At 45.4% G+C, this 21,262-nt stretch overlaps 1 protein-coding gene across 1 annotated transcript in view; it reads right to left on the bottom strand.

The window, feature by feature from the left end:
* The window catches only part of EXD3 (exonuclease 3'-5' domain containing 3), a 217,408-nt gene that overhangs the window by 121,957 nt on the left and 74,189 nt on the right, over positions 1-21,262 (bottom strand). Inside the window, exons 14-19 of the mRNA XM_015416778.1 lie at positions 20,781-20,890; positions 19,663-19,870; positions 17,774-17,940; positions 15,153-15,323; positions 9,411-9,464; positions 8,361-8,492 (exon numbers count right to left, since the gene is read on the bottom strand). Coding sequence (XP_015272264.1) covers positions 8,361-8,492; positions 9,411-9,464; positions 15,153-15,323; positions 17,774-17,940; positions 19,663-19,870; positions 20,781-20,890 — 842 coding nt within the window. The remainder of the gene's footprint in view (positions 1-8,360; positions 8,493-9,410; positions 9,465-15,152; positions 15,324-17,773; positions 17,941-19,662; positions 19,871-20,780; positions 20,891-21,262) is intronic.

The raw sequence follows: 21,262 nt of genomic DNA, 5'->3' as shown, positions 1-21,262 counted from the left end.
TTACCTTTCCTAGACCTTTCCTCCTTCCTGCAGGTCCCCATTTCTCAGCCACCATCCATTCTTCATGCTCCCTTGTGTCCTCTTCCAGTTAGCTATTCAGCCGTCAGTCACCCTATTTTCCTAGCATTCCTGTGCCTCTGAACCTCCCAATAATCTACTGGCCCCATATCTCCTCCAGCTAAAAAAAGAGCCCTGCTAGATCAGACTAAAGTTCCATTTAGCCCAGCATCCTGTTTCCCACAGTGGACAGCCGGATGCCTCCAAGATACCCAGAATCAGGGAGTGAAGCAACCTCCTTCTCCTAGTATTCACCCCAGCAACTAGTGCTCAGAGGAACACCAAGTACGGAGGTCTAATTCAACAGAAAACACTTCCATGCACAATTTATGAAATTCACTACCACAAGATGTAGTGATGGCCACTAGTACAGGAAACTTTAAAAGGGGATTACACAAGTTCCAGAAGAAGTCGTCTACTTATGGCTATTAGCTGTGATGGTTATACAGAGCCTCCTGTTCAGAGGCAGTGTAAATTGAATACCAATTCCCGAGGGAAGAGGGAACAACCGTGGAAGTCTTGCTTTCTGAGTGCATTTGGTTGGCCACTGTGGGAAAACAGGATTCTGAACTAGATGGATCACTGATCTGATCCAGCAAGATGCTTATGTTTTTAGGTATCATGACCAACAGTTGAACTGACCTTTCACTCCTCTCACAGAATCCGAACTGTCAACATTCTAATCACAGTATTTTCCTCTCAGCAGTTAGAATACTTATGAACATTCCATGCTATTACAACAGCATAGCCAATATTATTTATGTATTCAGACTTAGAGCCCTTAGCTTCCACACTCATCCAGATTTCTTTCCAAAGTGGGAAAGTTACACACTACCCCGGTCCTGTCAAAATTTCAGCTCCATATAAGAACACCACTTCAGGTTCAGACCAGTGGTCTGTTTAGTTCAATATTCTGTTTCATACTGCAGCCAATCAGCTGCCTTGGAGAGTTCTGGTGACATCTCAGCTATGCCATATTTTTGGAAAAGGAGAAATGATTTTACTTATTTGACAGAAGGAATGTAGCAAAAGACAGCAAAGATCAAACCATACAGTATCTGAGCATCATGAAAGTCATGGATGAGGGCTAACAAGCTGAAACTTAATCCCAACAAAATGAAAGCGCTCTTGGTGGTGGGAAGGTCAGACCCAGGAAATGGATATCTGTTGTTCTGGATGGGGTTGCACTCCCCCTCAAGGAGCAGGTTAACAGCTTGAGGGTGCTCCTGGACACAGGCCTCCTGTTGGATGAACAGGTGGCAGCAGTGGCCAGGAGTTCTTTTCACCAGCTTTGGTTGGTGAGCCACCTGTGGCCCTTCCTGGGCAGAAAAGTTCTTGCCACTGTGGTGCATGCCCTGGTAATATCAAGTTTAGATTCTGCAATGTGGTCTACATAGGGATGCCTTTGAAGACAGTTTGAAAGCTGCAGTTAATACAGAATGCTGCTGCCAGAGTGTTGACTGGAGTGGGTCATAGAGACCATATCATTCCAGTATTGTTTCATCTACACTGGCTTCCAATTTGCTTCTGGGTTCAATTCAGTGTGTTGGTGATCACTATGATCATTTTCGGAAGCCCTGCTTTGGTTACTTCTGACATCTGAGGCTAGATAGGTTGTGACTTGAGGAAGGGCCTTCTCGGTCATGGAATTCCCTCTTCAGGGAGATTCATCTGTCTCCTTCTATCAGTGTTTTCTGCCAGCAGGTGAAGACATTTTTTGTTTCGTTTGGCATACCCCAGTAACGGTTACTGGCCCTCCTCCCTGGTTCTGGTGGTGTTGTTTATGTGTTTTTATTGAATTATTTTATAATTTTAAATGTTGTTTTTAATTGTTCAAATATTTTTATGTGTGCTGCCTTGGGGACCCTGATCAGATGGAAAAGCAGCATAAAAATGTTTAAATGAATGAATGAATAAATAAATAAATAAATAAGCTCATATGACACCATGCCTTGTTTGCTGGCCCTCCAGGGCAACTGGTTGGCCAGTGTGTAAAACAGTATGCTGGACTAGATGGATCACTAATCTGATCCAGAAGGGCTGTTCTTATGCTATGCTATGATTTTAAAGGCAGCTTGAAAACATGGTCATTTCTCAAAATGGAGCTTGGGTGGCAGGCTGAGAAGGTTTGCTAGTGGGTAGGAGATGGCATTGAGCTTTCAGAGAATCTCAGCTTAAATTTTTAAAAGAATTCTAAGTTTCTAGCTCATATGGTTGCAAAGATACACTTGACACTGAGCCCTCAGAACCCAGAACAAAACTGCTGAGGAGCATGAGAGAACAATGCCTTCTGCAATTCCATGTCTCTACACATGCCTAAGCAAAAGCAGGGCAAATGGGTGTTAAAAATGCAAATAAATTATATATAATCATGCAAGTTTGCTTGGTTTTGCACAATGCATGCAGAATTTGGTTATGATGGCCCCATGCATTGCATTTTTGTCCACAATAACTTGCAGAACATGAGTTTTAATTGTATACAAAACAGGGAGGAGCTGGCCAAACACCTGCTCTGTGTGCAGAAGGTCCCTGTTTAAATCTCTGGCATTTCCACTTAAAGGATCTCAGGTAACAGATGTTGGAAAGTGACATGCTCTGCCTGAAATCCTGGACAGGCAGTCAAAGGAGACAATATGGAGCCAGATGGACCAAAGGTCTGAGCTGGTGTATGGCAACATTGTGTGTGTCATGTGTGTAACAGTGAACTAGGCAGAAAACAGCCCACGATACACATTCATACAAATATTAAACTACCAACAAATATTAAACTACTGACCAGTCTGCAGCAAGAAAGAAGAAAGTCAGCAATATGAGATGGCTTCTTCCTTGAAGAAACCAGAGCTGCTGGGGCTGCTCCGATCCGACGTGCTCTGTAAAATCTAAGCTTTGTGCCAACCCTGAGAAAAACAGTCAACAGGCTCAGAGAGACCGGCGGTCTACAGCTTGTTGGCAGAAGGGGGGGTAGGGGAAAGGGGAAAGAGTTCCAGCCTGTCATTCTTTCCTTGTCATGACCTTCATGCTCTGTTGGATTTCTGAAGATACTGAGATCTTGGCAGGAAAATACGATGTCTGTGGGAACCAGGCAACACCGTGCGAGGCTGCTGCTGGCGAGATTCAAGCCAAGGGCCAGCCTTTTGCTTCCCCCCCTCTTCCTTCAGGGGGTTCTTGGCTTATAACCCAGAGGAAAACACTGTGGAAATGCTGGGAATTCTAGAGGCTTTGAAATAACAAACAACAGAAAAGGAGAAGTCCAGGAGACCCTCTCTTGTAACATGCTACTGCCATCCACACACCCTTATGGTACAGTGGTTAGTGACTCAGAGTAGGGTCTGGAAGGTCCTGGTTCAAATCCCCTGCTCTGCCATGAAATTTGCTGGGTATCCTTGGGCCAGTCACTCTCTCTCTCAGCCTAACCAACCCCACAGACCTGTTCTAAGAATAAAACGGGAGATGGAAGAATGATGCATACTGCCGTGAGGTCTTTAGAGGAAGAGGAGAATTAAAATGTACTAACTGAATAAATACATACAGCAGGACAATGGTTTGGAGTGGGTCAGCAATGCATGCCTGGGCAATGGTTACAGATCCAAGAAGGTATGCTCTTATTTGAAAAAGAAAGGTGGGCCTTCCCCAAAGGGACTGGCCCCTCAGGGCTAAAGAGATACTTCTTATTCTTGATTGGCTCCCCTGCAGCATGGTGGGGAGATGACCACTCCAGTACATTCCAAAGCCCCACTGCTGGATCCCAACTGGCTCTCTGAAGGCATTTCTGGCACAGGATTCAGCCAGTATGACCAAAAGCCAAACTGACTCTCCACAACTTTTAATTCCATGTTGCGTATGTCCCCCAACACACACACACAAACTTGCTCTCCTGTTTTTCTTTCTTAATCTCTGATTTATATGGGCAGTAATTACACAGATGTATCAATATATGTAATTCAGTAATTTTTTTCTCAGTTAATTTTTTTTTAAGTGGTATATGAAAGGGAAAAACGGCAAGAGAAAGTGTAAATTCATCAAAAGTTATAAAATATCATGAATAGTTACATGCAATAAGTAGAATCAATTGTATTAGTAAAAATAAATTGTTCAAATATAGAAGCAGCAAATAAATCATAATTATTACAGTATTCAGGAATAAATTAACTCTTTGAAATAAGAAACAAGATATTTCTGAATATTCAGTGACAGTCTAATAAAAATAAATGAGATTACATCTTTAACCATTCAATAAATTTCTACACTAAGTTTAAACCATCCTTAAAACCTGGCTATCATTTATCACATTATAAGTCTGATTTTTACTAAATATCTTCAATACTTAATGCAGTACTAAATAAAGAGATTTAAACTGTAAATATCATCATCTTTAATGTAATATTCAGATAAATTTTAAAAAATTAAGAAATTTAACTACTCCCATAACATAAGTAATAAGCTTTCCGTTTCTGCTAAAAAATTTTCAAGTGTCTTTTATTTATATTGTTAGTTAGTTACTTTTGCCATTGTTGCATACTCAAGCAAATTTTTCTTCCCAAATCTCTGTTGTGGAACATTCTTCTGTCTTCCATTTCATTGCAAATGTTACTTTAGCAACTGTCAACATGTATCTGAGTAGATCTGGTGAATTTTTTTCTATACTGTCTGGCAGACAATTCCCTATAACATAGTCTTTGGTTTAATCGGGAATTTAGTTTTAAAAATATTTTGAATTTTTTCATGTATATTTTCCAGTATCTCTTCGTCTTGATGCAAGTCCACCACATAAGATAAAAGGTGCCTTCTGCTTCTTTGCATTTCCAACAGGACCCTTTGTATTTATTTATTTATTAGTTATATTTATATCCCGCCCTCCCCGCGGATGGGCTCAGGGCGGCTCACATTTCCCAGCATAATATAGCCGGTTAGCATAAAACATTTAAAACCAGTTAAACAATCGTACAATATTACTTAAAGTGCTCGTCTTGGTAGTCCATCAATAAGTTAAGGTAGTGTACTATGAGATGACATACTAAGATCCCTAGTAGTATTCAGGTCTCCCACGACAGGGCCAGCCCCCACCAGAGATGTTATTGATAGCAATAGTTGGTGGTAGTGGATGGCGGCTCCTAGTTGAAAGTCTGGTGGAAGAGCTCCGTCTTGCAGGCGCTGCAGAACTGTACAAGGTCCTTTGTAATTCTTATCCATCTTTTCAATATCTTTTGGAGTGACGCACCACCGGTAAAACATCTTATACCAGTTTTCTCAATAATGTTTTAAAACTACATAACTTAAGTGAAGTCAAAGAAACAAAGGGATTTTAGAAGCCCACAGCCAAAGAACTGGCTAAACAGTTCACATTCATATGTGAAATCCAGGTCACAATGTTAGAGACATGGCAGAAGTCAGAGACAGCATAAATCTCCCTTCCACTTGACTCTTAAAGGAACAGCATGTCTTTTCCCCGCCCAGAATGCAAGCTTCACCCCTGTTCCCCCTTTTCCATCTACACTCTCAGATTCTTGCATTCTACTGGCCACCTTCTTTTTGCCATTCTACTTCTTGGCTCACTGGCCTTGAGTGACATCCTCATGTTTAGCACTCCAGTCTTCAGAATGCCCCACACAGCAACTTCATCGACAGTTCTAATCCCAGCCAAACTGATAAATTTCCCCTTCCTTCACAGAAGTAGGGCTGCAAGGATTACAACAGTTTTTCATTCCTGAGCAACTGTGGAATGTTTATGGGCATTCTGCAACATCATGCCAGTTCCATCCACTGGTACCAGAAGTGCCAATGTCATAATCACAACCCAGTGTTTACATATGTTGATTTCTGAATTTCTTCATATTCTTGTTAATGGTTTAAATTATTTTTAAAAATTAAACCAAAGAGAACAATATATATGAGTGTACTTTATCACAGAACTTTGTATTCCAGTATTTAATAAAAAGAACCCAATTCTTCACTAATCTATTAGATTATAGGTTTCTTGCTTCTCTTGTGTATTCTTTAACCACAAAAGCAAAATCCTTAATATGCTTCAGTATTGATGATGAAACTTTGCTAAATTTAAGTTGCTACAAACTTGAATCTGCATTGCGCAACTTTCAGTAACAGCTATTCAGCACCTCAGGTTCAGCAAAATTACCCCATGACTAAATAAGCTGAATTCTATCAAAATGCTTTGCCTGAAAGCTCTGCTCTTACACCAGCTTGCCTCAGACATACATTTTCTGAATTTGAACTGCAGGAGCTCTTCAGTCTTATTATCTGTCCTCAAACAGCACACCATCCTGTGTCTCCTAACTGGAAGAAGGCAAGCCTAGAGTAGTGACTTGTGCAGACACACAACAGGCAACCTCCACAGAGGGTAGATAATTCTGCTGTGTCTCTGCATCAGAAATGATCAAGTGATCCAGTTACACCTGAAGCACAGATGTGCCCCCCAAAAAAACAGCCCTTTTCTGGTGGAAGAAAACTGGAAGGAAGCACAGCCAAAGCAGTGACTCATTCAGACATTCAGCAGACATCTCTGGTTGTGTAAGTAGGCATTCTGGGCTCAAAAGATGCTTTCGTTTCTTCCTCTCCTGGCACTCAATTTAGGATTTTTTGGTACACCTAAGTTGCCTTTAATTAAGAGAACTCAACTGAGATGAAACTGACCAGAATAGAGGCAAAGTCTAAAACCTGCTCTCAAAGAGTGATGGAGAGAGGGAGAGGAGGCCTAAAACTGGAGAAAATCATCTTCATTTCCCCCTCCTCCCTTTGCAGCTGACTGCCAAACTGTGACCCTTGAAAATGTTGGAGAAAGCAAAGCTGTTGCCCTGAAAGGCAAGGGTACTATGCTTCATGTGTGAATACCCATCAGAATTTCACAGGCTCAGATAGTGTGACTATGTACCCAAAGTGAGCCAAAGTCTCTACATCCGCAGCCAGGATGAGATGGTGAGATTTAGCTACTCAGCTCCCACGACAGTGAGAACTAAGATGGCTGGCTGTTCCCATCACCCTTTGGACCCATCAGCCCAACCCACATAAAAGGAACTAAATCACACCCCCTTCCCCTCCTTCTGACCATATCTCTGCAACTCAGGCACTCTTGGTAACCCAAATGACAGATTGTGGGATCTATATTAGTAATTATCGACTGATATTGATGGAGTTTCCCAGGCTTTCTTCAAAGCTGCTCACAAATTGCTCCAGGCAAGCAAGGGTCCTTCATCTTGTCAAAACATCTCTCTCTCTCTCTCTCTCTCTCTCTCTGTGTAAGTAACTGTCAAAAGCTTGCACATGACAAAGATTCACAGCCACAAAGTCTTTGTAGAGTAGTGCCTTAGAGCCTGAGCTACGAATCAGGAAGTCCCCAGTATGAATCTCGCCTCCTCCTTAAACTCACCAGGTGGTCATAAGCAAGCCATTCTCTCTCCAAGTGCAACTGGCCAGCTTAGGAAGTCTGTTGCAAGGATTCCAATACGGCAACAAATAAGTACTTTAAGCACTGAAAGCCACTTTATAAATGCTTAACAACAACTACACCTTTGTCTCAAAGCAGCAAAGACCAATTTGATGTCAAACTCTGTTGAAGAGTCATCCTTATCCCTGCATTGCCAGAGCACCAGCAGTCCTGCTGCATCAGACCAAAGATCCAGCATCCTGTTTCCCACAGTTGCTAGCAAGATACCTCAGGAATTACTACAAGCAGGGCACAGAGACCAAAGCCTCCCTTGCTGTTGCTGCACAGCAAATGGCATTCAGAGATACACTGCCTCTGAACATGGAGGTTCCATATATACAACGATGGACCTCTGCTTCATGAATTTGTCCAATAACTTTTTCGAGCCACCTAAGCTAGTGCCTTCTGCAACATCTTTTGGCAGTTGGTTGCTTACATTAATTGGCACTGCATAAAGATATGTTTCCTTTTGTCTGTCCTGAACTTTCATCTCCCCATCAACTTCATTGGCCCCCCAAATTCTAGTATTGTAGGAGAAAAACTATCTCTATCCACTTTCTCTATAACATCCATAATTTTACATGTAAACTTCTGTCCCCCCACCCCCGGTCATCATTTTCCTGAACTAAATAGTCATATGCCTTAAGCTCACAAGGTCCCACAGTAGCACATTTCACACTCTTTGAAACATCACCACTCCAGAACAACCAACCATGCCAATCTATTCCAGCTGACAATGAAGAAAAATAAGAAAAATCATGAACCTCTCTTAAAACCACTCCTCAAGGAAATGGCAGAATGATATCAAGGACACAAAAGACTAAAACAGCATCTGAGGAGAAAAGAAAGCCACAAGCAATCCTACCTGGCATCGACTGAAGACGTCAGCCAAAGTCACCTGGATACGAAAGTGTTTCAGGACCCAGAGAGCTTGTTCCTTGGCCTTCTCCGAACAATCCACCAAGCAACACCTTCCTTCTCCCACCTGAGAACGCAGCTATGGAAAGACACAAAGATGGATGCTAGAGAACTAATTTAGTGCAGCGGCTCAAGGGTGGAATTAGGACTGAGGGGACTTGGGTTCAAATCTCCACTCACTTCCAGTGGGGGACCTTGGGCCGGTCACTCTCTTTTAGTGTAAGCTACTCCCCAGAGTTATTGAAGGATAAAATGGAAGAGGGAAGAACCAGGTATGCAATCTTGACACCCCCCTGAAGGACAAGAGAGAGACAGAAATAGGCAGAGAGAAAGAGTGAATATAATATTTGCATCAGGGATTAGCCTCATATCACCACTGATCCCTCCAGTAGTGGTAGATGGCTTGGGGCCCCCCAAAGTGCTTATAGTTTACCCTCTTCTGTCAGAAGAGTAGGGGGAGGGAGCAGGTTTTCTTTCTACCATCGAGTGCTGCTAATGTTACACTTATCCTGAGGAAGATGAGCAAACAGCAGCTACTCACGGTGATACTTCCTTTCACATGTATGCTCAGGCCTGAAGTGGAAATGTCAAGTGGAAACAGCTGTGCTGCTGCAAACCCAACAACCCTTGGGCCTAAGAAACAAAATTTTGGCTGGATCTAAAATCTGCAGCAGAAAGAGCTATAAAGTCCTAAGGTGGTAGAAGGTTCTATTCCACAGAATGTAGGTGAAGGGACTCATATTTGCAATGCTTCTTTATATTCTGTACTCTCTACAGGTAGAAATCTAGCAGAGCAGGGAGTAAGCTGTAATCTGTGTGGGAGGGGGAATGTTCCAAAATGACATCCTTCAACAACATCCTTCCACTCCTGCCTCGAGTGGGATATATACAAGTGACCCATTCTGCCATCTCAAGATGTTACCACCTCTTTTTGCTGCATGAGCAGATGAAGCCTGAAGCTTCATCATTGACACCAAAGAATTTAGCACACACTCACCGTCTGATATGGAAGCCCAGAGGTAAGAATTACTCGGTCTTCTTGTATGGCAATCTGGAAAGAAACAACATCACAGTTTAATCTAGGCAGAGGTGGACAACGAAAGAAAGGTTGATGGCTATGGAATGGAGTGAGGCCTCTTTCAGAGATGGATTCCTTCTTTGGAGGGCATTCTGTTACACCCACTCTCTTAGATTGGCTGTCTGAGAAGGTTTTTGATATAACAGGGTGAGGTGGGTATGCAATGCCAAGTTGCTTTTATTACTTGGCTTTCTGCCAGGTTTAGCTGAGTTTTCTTTGTTGTTTTTCATTATTATATTGGTTTTATTGGCAAAACACTTGTTTCAATAGGTGGTATGTGTGTCTGTGTTCTGCTCACTGATACATTGAACACCCCCCCTCCCCTGAGGAAGTCTTATCAATGAGGGCCTGGCCACTGAGTAGTCAGAGGCAGAAAATGGAAGATTTGTATTCACTTACCGTGAAGCTTCCTTCTCGGTGGTCCAGAGTGGGGCAGTCCTTGACTCCTTACTCCTGGGAAAGCATCTCCCGTAGGCAGGGCCAGAAAACTTTGATCCCGGAGGGGAGGGGCTTATCCTCTGATCCCCAGTCATACCGAAACCCACCTCTGAGCTGCTGTAAATTCACTTAAAAATAACTCCTTCCCCCTCAGATAACGGGGGAATACCATCACAGTCATGGGCTTAAGCAAATACAAACCTGTATTTTAACCATTAGAGAAAACAAACAGCAACAGTCCACCACATCACGTAATCAGTTAGACCATATTCATGAACAACTGAACCACTGCAAAACCTCATGCCCAACTCCAGGTCCCGAGGGACCAGAAGTCGTGTCCATCAAGAGAGGGTGGGTAGGACTGCCCCACTGGACCACCGAGAAGGAAGCTTCACGGTAAGTGAATACAAATCTTCCATTCTCCGGTGGTCCAGGAGTGGGACAGTCCTTGACTCCTTACTCCTGGGACATAAAAAAGCAGTGCTCCCCCCGGGTGGGTCGCATGACTTCCGGTGCCTACAGGGCCTGAAGTAGCACTCTCCTGTCAAATGCTGCTTCTGCCGAGGCTACTTCGTGAATCCTATAGTACTTTGTAATGGAATGGACAAATTTCCATGTCGTCACCTTACAAGTGACTTCTAGGGACGGAAAGGCCCTATATGCCACCGACGTGGCTGCCCCCTGTAGAGACTGCGCTGTGACCCCTGCTGGAGGTACCAACCCCTGCACCTTGTATGCCTGACTGATCCAGTTCCTTATCCACCTGCTCAGGGCAGAAGTGGAGACACTTCTTCCCAGGGACAACCGACGAACATACACAAATCAGGATTCAGTCTTTCTCAACCCCCTAGTCCTGTCCATATAGAAAACTCAAAGCCCTACGCACGTCTAGACGATGCCAGACCGTCTCCATCTCATGGCCAAGTCTTGAAGAAAAGGAGAGAAGTACCATATCCTCCAATCTATGGAACCGGAAGTTAACGTTGGGGATGAACGCTGGGGCTGGTCTGAGGACAACCCTATCGTTGTAGAAGGTACATAAATCTGTGTGTACCGACAGAGCTCTCAGCTCCCAAAACCTACGCACTGAAGTGATCCTCACTAAGAAATTGTTTTCAGAGTAATGTCTTTTATGGGACATGATGCCATTGGTTCAAACGGCTCCTTGCATAGTGCTCGTAGCACTGTATTTAAATTCCATGCGGAGAACCTGTGTACCTGTGGTGGGTTAAGGAGGGAGGCCCCCCTCAAAAACCATCATATGTACGGGTGATGGGGAAAAAACCTACCTTTCCTAGCCCCTCCAACTATGGAAAGGGCCGTTACCTGTCACCTTAGAGTACTCGTACTCAACCCTTTACTCGGACCCTGGTGGAGGAAAGCCATCCCCAACCTACGCCCGCATCGGGTCCAACCCCTGCTCACCGCACCAGTTAGAAAATGTTTGTCAAGATCTATCATATATCTTGGTCATAGAAAATTTTCTGTACGCCAAGAGCATGGAAACCACCTCTGCCTCATATCCCAGAGCTTCCAACTGTCTCCTCTCAACCTCCACGCTGCGAGTTCTAGCATGTCCCGTCGCAGATGAACGGTCATCTCCTAAGATAGAAGGTACATTCTGAGAGGCAGCCGCCATGGATCCCATCTGGAGAGACTCATGAGGTCCTGGAACCATGTCCTCCGTGGCCAGAAGGGCTCTATCAGAATCACATCTGCTCTTTAATCTACTGCCCGCTGTACCACTTCTGGGAATCAGCGTTAGGAGCGGCAAGGCATAGAGTAGAGTTCTCGGTCATGCTAGGAACATGCTCGGTCATGCCCCTTTCATGTGAGTTTTGGACGCAAACTTTTTTACTTGTCGGTCTGTCTTGACGCAAAAGGATCCACCTCTGCCTTTCCGAATCTTTCGCTGATCTGTTGGAAGGCGTCCCTGTGTAGCATCCACTCCGCATGACCTATGGTCTGCCTGCTTAGCCAGTCTATTAACACGTTTCTCTTCCTGCCACATGGGTGGCCTTTAAGGATAACACATGCTCCTCTGCCCATTGCAGCATTACTTGCATTGCTCCCCGGTGTAGCCATTGTGATCGCGTGTTTCCCTATCTGTTAATATAGGCTTTCGCCGTCATGTTGTTCATTTGAATCAGAACATGACTGCCTACCAGTTGCGTCTGGAGGCGAGCCAGAGCCAACTTTATGTCCCTGAGTTCCAGGAAGTTGATGCTCTTGGATGTTTCCGACTTTGACCAGGTGTCTTGACCATGTGTCCCATGGAATGCGCTCCCCAGCCAAAGAGACTTGCATCCGTTGTGAGCACGGTCCTCTGAGGTTCCCTCAGAAGTATCCCTTCTGTGAACCGAGTCGGAACTAGCCACTACTGTAACCCTGTCCTCACAGACTGTGGTAACTCTACCTACTTGACTATCTTGTAGTCTATTTCTTCTGGTAGTGAAGAAAGAAAACGCTGCAGGGGTCTCGTATGAACTCTAGGCCACGGTAGTAGGTCTTGGCATGACACTATCATGCCCAGGAGACATGTTAGAGTCATCACCTCCGATGTCTAAATGTTTAGACCTGATGTAAGATAAGTGAGAACGTTACTAACCTCTCCTGGGACAGAAGAACCCTGTCCTGTCTTGTGTCTATCCGCACTCCCAAGTGTGTAATTACTTGAGTCGGCTCCAGGGTACCCTTCTCCCTGTTAATGACACAACCGTGTTCCTGTAGTATTTGGATTGTAAAGTCCAAGTGTAGGCTCGCCTGGTGACTGGACTCTGCCTGGATCAGGACATCATCCAAGTAAGGAAAACAGGACCACTCCTCTCAGACTTAGGAAGGCCACTAGTGTTCCCAGGACCTTGGAGAAGCTCCGAGGCGAGGACTTGAGTCCAAAGGGTGAGGCTCAATATTGGAAATGTTTGCCGTGATATGCAAAATGTTCTGTGATTGTCTCTTGTCAGGATGTATAGATAGGCTTTCGCCAGGTCTATGGAGACCATGAAGTCCCCTGCATGTATGGAGGAAAAAGTTGGACCTCAACATCTCCATCTTGAACTTTCATGATTGCACATGTTTGTTGACCTACTTCAAGTCCGAGATGGCCCTAATGTTCCCGTTCTTCTTGGGGATCGTAAAGGTACTCCGTCTCGGGTACCATCTCTATCGCTCCAATGCCCAACAGATGATAGATGGCCTGTAACATCATCTTGTGTTTTTCCTGGTGATCCTTTCCTTGGGATCTCCAAGAAAAGTTGTTTGTAACTCTTTTGAACTCTAGTGCATAGCCATGGGGCACCGTCTCCAGGAACCACTTGTCCAACACAGTCTGGTGCCACTGCCCAGAGAAAGCTGTACTCTTGCGCCTATAACTTCCATTGTCTTGGCATAGTTATGCCGAAGTTCCCTTCTTGGGTCCTTTAACACCTTGTCCGGATTTTCCTGTGAGGTCGAATGACCTATTGTCTCTAGGCTTGTTATGCCATTTGCCTTTTGTTGTTTGCCATCACGACTGAGGTCTCGAAAGGACTGTGGTCTTCTCTCTTTCTCTCTCCCCCTCCGCACATTGCCAGTTCTCGATGGATACCTACCGTGGTTCAGCCGACCGGGTAGATGTGTAGGAGCCATGTCCCCCCTCACCACGATCTGGAACAAGGAGGGGGACCCGTTCCAATGCTGAAAGGGACGGCGACAGAGTTTCCGCGCCACCCTTGGCCACCTCTCTTGCCTCCGCTCTCCCAGGCTCTTCACTGAGCATCTGTCCCCAAAACCACTGCACGCTGCCACGACTGGATGGAGGGGGGGAGCAGTTTACTGCTGCCTTCCCAGCAAGGTCCGAGGTGTTCCTATTGGTGCCGCGACCGCCTGGGGGCCTCCCAGGTCTGCCGGCGCCGGATCCATGGTAATTCGAGGCCCGCAGCTCTCAAATATGTTTTAGGGCTGGAAGGTAAGTAGCACAGCCAGCACGTCCTGCTCAGAAGGCAGGGCCGGTAAGACTGGGGATCAGAGGATAAGCCCCTCCCCTCCGGGATCAAAGTTTTCCAGCCCTGCCTATGGAGGGGGGAGGTGCTTTCCCAGGAATAAGGAGTCAAGGACTGCCCCACTCCTGGGCCACCAGAGAATAGTATTTGCCCCCAACAGTGTCCCCCCAAATGAGCAGCAAATAATTACTTAAGACAGAAAGTTGTGAGGTACACCAGGGACAACACTGGGGGGGGGGGGGGGCTTGTGAAAACATCCTCAACTGATCAGAGCAAACATGAGGGCTAGAAACATGATTCTTTGTCATTCTGTAAATGACTATGGGGATTCTCAAGGAATTGAATGGAAGATGAAATTCTACAGGAGGACTACAGCCATTGACTAAACTACCTGGATCCAACAGTGCTAACTTGTCTTCCCTTTTCATACCATTTTCTCTTTGATGTATCAAAACACCAGATCTATTAAGCTACATTTCTCAGACAAAGGAGATGGGAGGGGGGCTGGGAGAGGAAGGGAGAAAGGAGGCATTTTTATCTTTGATTATCCAAGCACAGATCAAAGCTGCTGGCAGTGCAGTAACCCTCCACCAGCTTTGGATAACTAAAGGGATGTTTGTCCAGTCTCCATGGAGACAGCAATCTGAAAACATTCTCTCTGTAGCAAGAAAGAGTATTGGGAGGGAAACATGGAAAGAGCTTTCTGGAACAAATCTTTAATGGAGGGCTTGAGCCAGGCCTCCCCAGGTCTTAGTCCTGGACCCTCTTTTTGGCTAATATAAGAAGTTGTCCTGTTCCAAATCAAGCCACTGTTTCACTTAGCCCAGTGGCAGTGGCTCTTCAGGGATTCAGGCAGGGAAAGATCTTTCCCACAACATGCTATCAAAGATACTTTAACTGGGGATTGCCAGGGATTAAACTAGTCCAGCTATTCCATTTTTTAAAAAAGATATGGCAACCAGGTTTCCCATCAGCATGAAAGAACAGGTGATCGGAACCTGTGACACCCCCCATGGCCTATTTCCATCAAAGGCACTGTGCTGAATCACACTTTCCTTGGGACATGTGAAGCAAGAAAAAAAGTGACTTGAATGTGTACTGAGCACTTTCCCTTAACTCCAAGTAATTGCATCCCTTCCCAACAACCTGGGCTACAGACAGAAGGCAATGAACTCTAGCACTGCACACCCCACTTCAGATTAAGCCCCAGGCTCTCTGTCTTGTGAGCCAGCTGAGGACTGACCTTGGCTGCCTTCCTGTGCTCATCATCATTCTCAAGCATCCGGACATCTACTCCAAGGCAGCGTAGATACCGCCCCAGGCCTTGTAGCATGTTGTCACAGACCACGCGGAAGTCTCGAACCGAGATAGATACTGAAGAGCTCGTGGTCTCTTCCACGCTTGCTGCAGACTTCTGCATGGAGCACATAAACCACATAAGGAGTTTATTGATTTATAATTCACCACCAACATTGGGGTGGGGACTGTCCTGTGTCCATTAGGGCTCAAGGTTGACTAACAACGTGTATAAAACAGAAACACAAGGTGCACAGTTATTGGTTAATACACAGTTTACAAAGAAGGGATGAAAAGTTCAAAGTGCTTCACATTCAGTATTTCTGTAATCCTAATGACAACCTTTATAGTCTTATATGGCCTTTATAGTCAACAAGAGAGTACAAAAATCAGTATTGGGATACAATCTCAAAAATGACAGAATGATCTCGGTCCGATTCCAAGATAGAGTGCCTGAAGAACTATGGACAGAGGTTCGTGACATCGTACAGGAGGCAGCAATCACCACCATCCCAAAGAAAAAGAAATGTAAGAAAGCAAAGTGGCTTTCTGATGAGGCTTTACAAATAGCAGAGGAAAGAAGGAAAGCGAAAGGCAAAGGCGAAAAGGAAAGATTTACCCAACTGAACGCAGATTTCCAGAGAACAGCAAGGAGAGATAAGGAGGCCTTCCTGAATGAACAGTGCAAAGTAATAGAAGAAAACAATAGAATGGGAAGGACTAGAGATCTCTTCAAGAAAGTTGGAGAAATCAAGGGAGCGTTCCATGCAAAGCTGGCCATGATAAAGGACAAAAACGGTAGGGACCTAACAGAAGCAGAAGAGATTAGGAAAAGATGGCAAGAATACACAGAAGAACTATACAAGAAAGACCTCGATGTCCTTGACAACCACGACGGTATAATCACTGACCTCGAGCCAGACATCCTGGAATGTGAAGTTAAATGGGCCTTAGAAAGCATTGCTAACAACAAAGCTAGTGGAGGTGATGGTATCCCAGCTGAGCTATTCAAAGTCTTAGAAGAGGATGCTGTTAAAGTTCTGCACTCCATTTGCCAGCAAATTTGGAAAACGCAACAGTGGCCACAGGATTGGAAAAGATCAGTATACATTCCAATCCCAAAGAAGGGCAATGCCAAGGAATGTTCAAACTATCGCACAATTGCACTCATATCACACGCTAGCAAGGTCATGCTCAAGATCCTACAAGCTAGGCTTCAACAGTACGTGGATAGAGAACTACCAGAAGTACAAGCTGGGTTTCGAAGAGGTAGAGGAACTAGAGATCAAATTGCCAACATTCGCTGGATTATGGAGAAAGCAAGAGAGTACCAGAAAAATATCTACTTCTGCTTCATTGACTATGCTAAAGCTTTTGACTGTGTGGATCACAACAAACTATGGCAGGTCCTTAAAGAGATGGGAGTACCAGACCACCTCACATGTCTCTTGAGAAACCTGTATAAGGGCCAAGAAGCGACAGTTAGAACCGGATATGGAACAACTGATTGGTTTCGCATAGGAAAAGGAGTACGACAAGGATGTATATTGTCGCCTTGCTTATTTAATATATATGCAGAGTACATCATGCGAAATGCTGGCCTAGATGAATCACAAGCAGGAATTAAGATTGCGGGGGAAAAGATCAACAACCTCAGATATGCAGACGATACCACTCTGATGGCAGAAAGTGAAGAGGACCTCAAGAGCCTCTTGCTCAGGGTAAAAGAGGAGAGCGCAAAAGTGGGCTTGAAGCTCAACATCAAAAAAACTAAGATCATGGCATCCGGCCCCATCACTCCTTGGCAAATAGAAGGGGAAGCTGTGGAAGTAGTGACAGACTTCACGTTCCTGGGATCCCAGATCACCGCAGACTGTGACAGTAGTCATGAAATTAAAAGACGCCTGCTCCTTGGGAGGAAAGCGATGGCGAACCTAAACAGCATGATAAAAAGTAGAGACATCACCCTGCCAACAAAAGTCCGCATGGTCAAAGCAATGGTATTCCCAGTAGTCATGTATGGCTGCGAGAGTTGGACTATAAGGAAGGCCGAGCGCAGAAGAATAGATTCTTTTGAACTATGGTGCTGGAGAAGACTCTTGAGAGTCCCTTGGACTGCAAGAAGAACAAATCAGTCAATCCTCAAAGAAATCAACCCTGACTGTTCCCTGGAAGGCCAGATAATGAAACTGAAGCTAAAATACTTTGGCCACCAAATGAGAAGGGAGCACTCACTGGAGAAGACCCTGATGCTGGGAAAGATTGAAGGTCAAAGAAGACGGGGACGGCAAAGGATGAGATGGTTAGACAGTGTCATCGATGCAATGAACATGAAGTTGAGCAAACTTCAGAGGATGGCGGAAGACCGGAAGGCCTGGAGGGAGCTGGTCCATGGGGTCGCAAAGAGTCGGACTCGACTGTGCGACTGAACAACAACAATGACAACCTTGTAAGGCAGGTCATAATTATAATTCCCTTAATACAATTCATGCTCTTTGCAACTGTGCTATGCCAGCTATCACTGAGCAAGTCTTTGCAACAGCCCCAGTATCAAACATGGCAACAAACCTCACTGCAAGTTGGTAGCATCCTTTGCTTGTTTGGCAGCTTCTTTGCCTTAACTTCAGTGCACACCTTCTTTGGATGAAGCACCAGACTGTTGACATTCAGGCCAAAGCCAGCCAGATCTTGCTGTAATTTTGTGTAAACCTCCAACAAACAGTAAGCATCCAATGCTGCAGTAATAAAGCAACAGGTGACCACAATGGAATAATGGTATTCTGCAAGCCTTTAGCACTTTAGGGTATTCACAGGAATTCTCATCCTTACAAGCAGCCCTATAAGGTACAGCAACAGGGGTCATTTTGTAGAAAAAGAGGTGCAGGAGCTCATTAGCATAACTTATTAGCATAACTTATTTGCATATGCCACACCCCCTGACATCACCGGAAGTGTGTCACAAGGCAACATCCACCGCTCAGGCTCCACTGGACTGTTTTGGATTGCTAGCTATCAGAGAGGGGGGGAATGTGCAGATTCATCCCTGCAGAGGAGGGAGAGCTTGTACCTGAATAAAACTTGGTCTTAAAGGTGCCACTGGACTGTTTTGGACCGGGGAGCCGGGGTGGCTCTGCAACTTACCTGGCTGCTTCTTGCTCTGACTGAGGGGTGCTGGGAGCAGGGGGTGGGGCTTGTTGCATGTGCCCGCCCCCTGGGCTCTTTACTGCCGGAGCTCCGCTCCTGTGCGCTCCTGCAGGAAATGACCCCTGTACAGCAATATTAATATCCCAAGTCTGCAGATAGAAACTAAGGCAAACATCATAGGGGCTTGCCTGAGTGTGCTCATGGCAGAGGAAAGATTTGAACTAGGGATCATAGATCAGTCTCTACACTCAGATGGTAATCTTTATTTTTATTTATGTTTATTAAAATATTTATATCCCACTTCCCCTCCACCATCATCAGAGCAAAGTGTTCAAAGCAGTATACAAAAAGATCACATCAACAATCAAATCATTTCAGTTAAGACCACACATAAGTAAAGAGTGTAAAAGCAAGCAGAAGGTTCTTTTGCCTTCCTCTGGGCATAGAGCAGGGGTCACTGGGGGTCACTGGGGGAGTATGGGAGACAGGTAGTTTTGAATTTCCTGCATTTTATAGGAGGTTGGACTAGATAACCCTTGAGGTCCCTTCCAGTTCAATGTTTCTATTGTTGCAAACAATACCTAGGCTCCAGTCACACGGGCAGGAAAATGCGGGGGGGGGGGGGGGAGGGGGGGGGTTGCGGCTGTTTGCCCCGGGGCAAACTAATGCACGGGTTAAGCGATCAGACCTCCCGTGGAGGTCCTGTGGAGGTACCGTGGAGGTTCCGTGGGTAGGGAGAGGTGCCGATCACAGGACAAGCCTGCGCGCAACGAAGAAGCGCGCGGTGCGGCAAACTGGTTTTCTTTTTTTGTGTACACGGCAAATGTGCATGCTCCGTTGGGTGTGTGCGCGCATCCACGGAGACTTGGGGGGAAAAAACACCTTTTTTGCAAGGGGACATGGGCGGGTGCCGGATGCCACCGGAAACGCGATCAGAAGCCCGCCCTTGCCCCGCGGTTTCCGGAAACTAGTACCTCCGAGGTACTAGTTTTTTGCTGCGCGTTTTCGGCGGGAAGCATCGGTTGTGCCACGGAAGCGCTACACTTTCCAGATGTGCCGGTGAGATCGCGCCCGGAAACTCTGCCTGTCTTCCGTCTCTCTTGTGTGGCTAATGTTCCGTGTGACCGCAGCCCTAGTTTGTTGCTGGTTAGATTTTTAAGCAGCAGCAGGACATGATCTTTATAGCAGCAGAGACAGACATAGGTGGATACCTGCCAACCCAGTTCCTGAAGTAGAAACATGAAGCAGGCCAGGTAAGTCTACAGATCACATAGATCAGCTCTAAGCAGTGACAGAAGGTACAATAGCCACACCTGCATAAAGGATCTGCCCTTCCCTTAGCGGCCTCTTCTCCCAATTGGACAGCTGCTCCGTTTTGTCAAGAGGTTTCCCAAGGACGTGCTGCACCAGCAAGCTAAGCCCCTTCTCCGGTGGCATGCCACACTGTGCTTCCTCATCCTCCAGAGGTAAAGCATCTATCTTCCGGCAGCCCTTCTTTATCACCCCAGAGCATTTGGGTAGCTGAAGAAGAAAAGAGTCGAAGCAGAGAGTGACACCTCTTGATTTTTGAACAAGGTGAAAACTAAGGGCCAGGCTTTATTTCAACAATCTTTTATCTTAATGTTCTTTCGCTACAGTTTGGGTATGATTGGGAGGACAGTGGGGAAAGAACAGCTCAGGGTTCTTGCAGAATCAAAGCCGACTTTGGGCATTCTTCTAGGGCAATCACCACAGTTAGAGGATGACAGAGGGATCAAAAGCACAGAACATGAAGAATGGCAGAAATTTGCCAAATTTACCTTCCCCAAAGCAAACAGACACCCTCCCCCCACTCTTGGGCAAATTTTGGTGTGTGTTTTTCAAACCTCCGTAGCTGGCTGTGAGCAATCTGGCTTCAACTGACTGAAACAAGGCTTCTCTCTAGATACCAAATGTGCCACTGTTCAGCAGCAAAGGGAACAGGAAGCACTACTGAAATACAGTCTAGTGTACTGCACACAGTTGAAACAAACCACGGTTCATTGTGACAGCTGAATGCAGCCATAGTGTGTGTGTACAAGATAGATATGTGGACAACAAGCTAGATATGTGCAAGTCTTGTGTGTGTATACAAGACTATTGTGGATAAGTAGCATGAATGGTAAAAAAAACCTGAGTAAAATGGGGATGGATACAGAGAAAAGATTTTAAAAGTCACAACTGCAAATCTACACAGATCTGCCTGTGTACAACCCTGTTCCTCAGCTGAGTGGACAAGTAAAGTGCATCTGGATAGGGCCCATTTTAATCCCTTCTCAAGATGCTTCTATCCACCACAGAGAAGGACTACTTCCTCTCTAAGTAGCAAAACAGAGGATTCTGGAATATCATGCCTGACTAAGGAAGCTTGGAGACATCTTCTAGAGGGGAAATTCAGCCTTTTCATCCTTACTTGTTTGTGTACTGCCAAGAGGTCCAGGACTCCACAGAGATGCTTGTCCATATCTTTAAAAGCAGTGCAGCTAAGTGCAAGGCTGTGCAGGTCTCCAGCCACCCCATAGCCTGAAGAAACACCACAAAAATTGTAGTCAAGAGCCAGGCTGAATCAGGCAGTAGGCAGCTGCACCTGAATCCAGACTTGAAGAGTCCTTGAGTTTGGTTGCTGGAGCTCTGGCCTACAGCTGGAATCTGACACATAGCTTGAATGGGAACCAAACATGCTGCAAGGAGAAGGTCCTGCTATGTTGGCCTGGCAAGGTCAGGCATCCTAGTACTTATTCCAGGGCTCTGACTAAGTCAGAAGCTTCTTACTGGCTGCTAACCATGTGATTAGCAAATTACAGGAGCTGATGGTGCACATCTCTCAACTGAATGGCACTTGGAAGGCCTGAACACTTCAGTCCCATGGAAGCGCACTATGTTTCCTGATTAAAG

Source organism: Gekko japonicus, unplaced genomic scaffold (genome assembly GCF_001447785.1).
Source record: "Gekko japonicus isolate JY-2015 unplaced genomic scaffold, Gekko_japonicus_V1.1 scaffold140, whole genome shotgun sequence".
Classification (NCBI taxonomy): domain Eukaryota; kingdom Metazoa; phylum Chordata; class Lepidosauria; order Squamata; family Gekkonidae; genus Gekko; species Gekko japonicus.
This window is presented reverse-complemented; position numbering and strand designations above follow the sequence as displayed.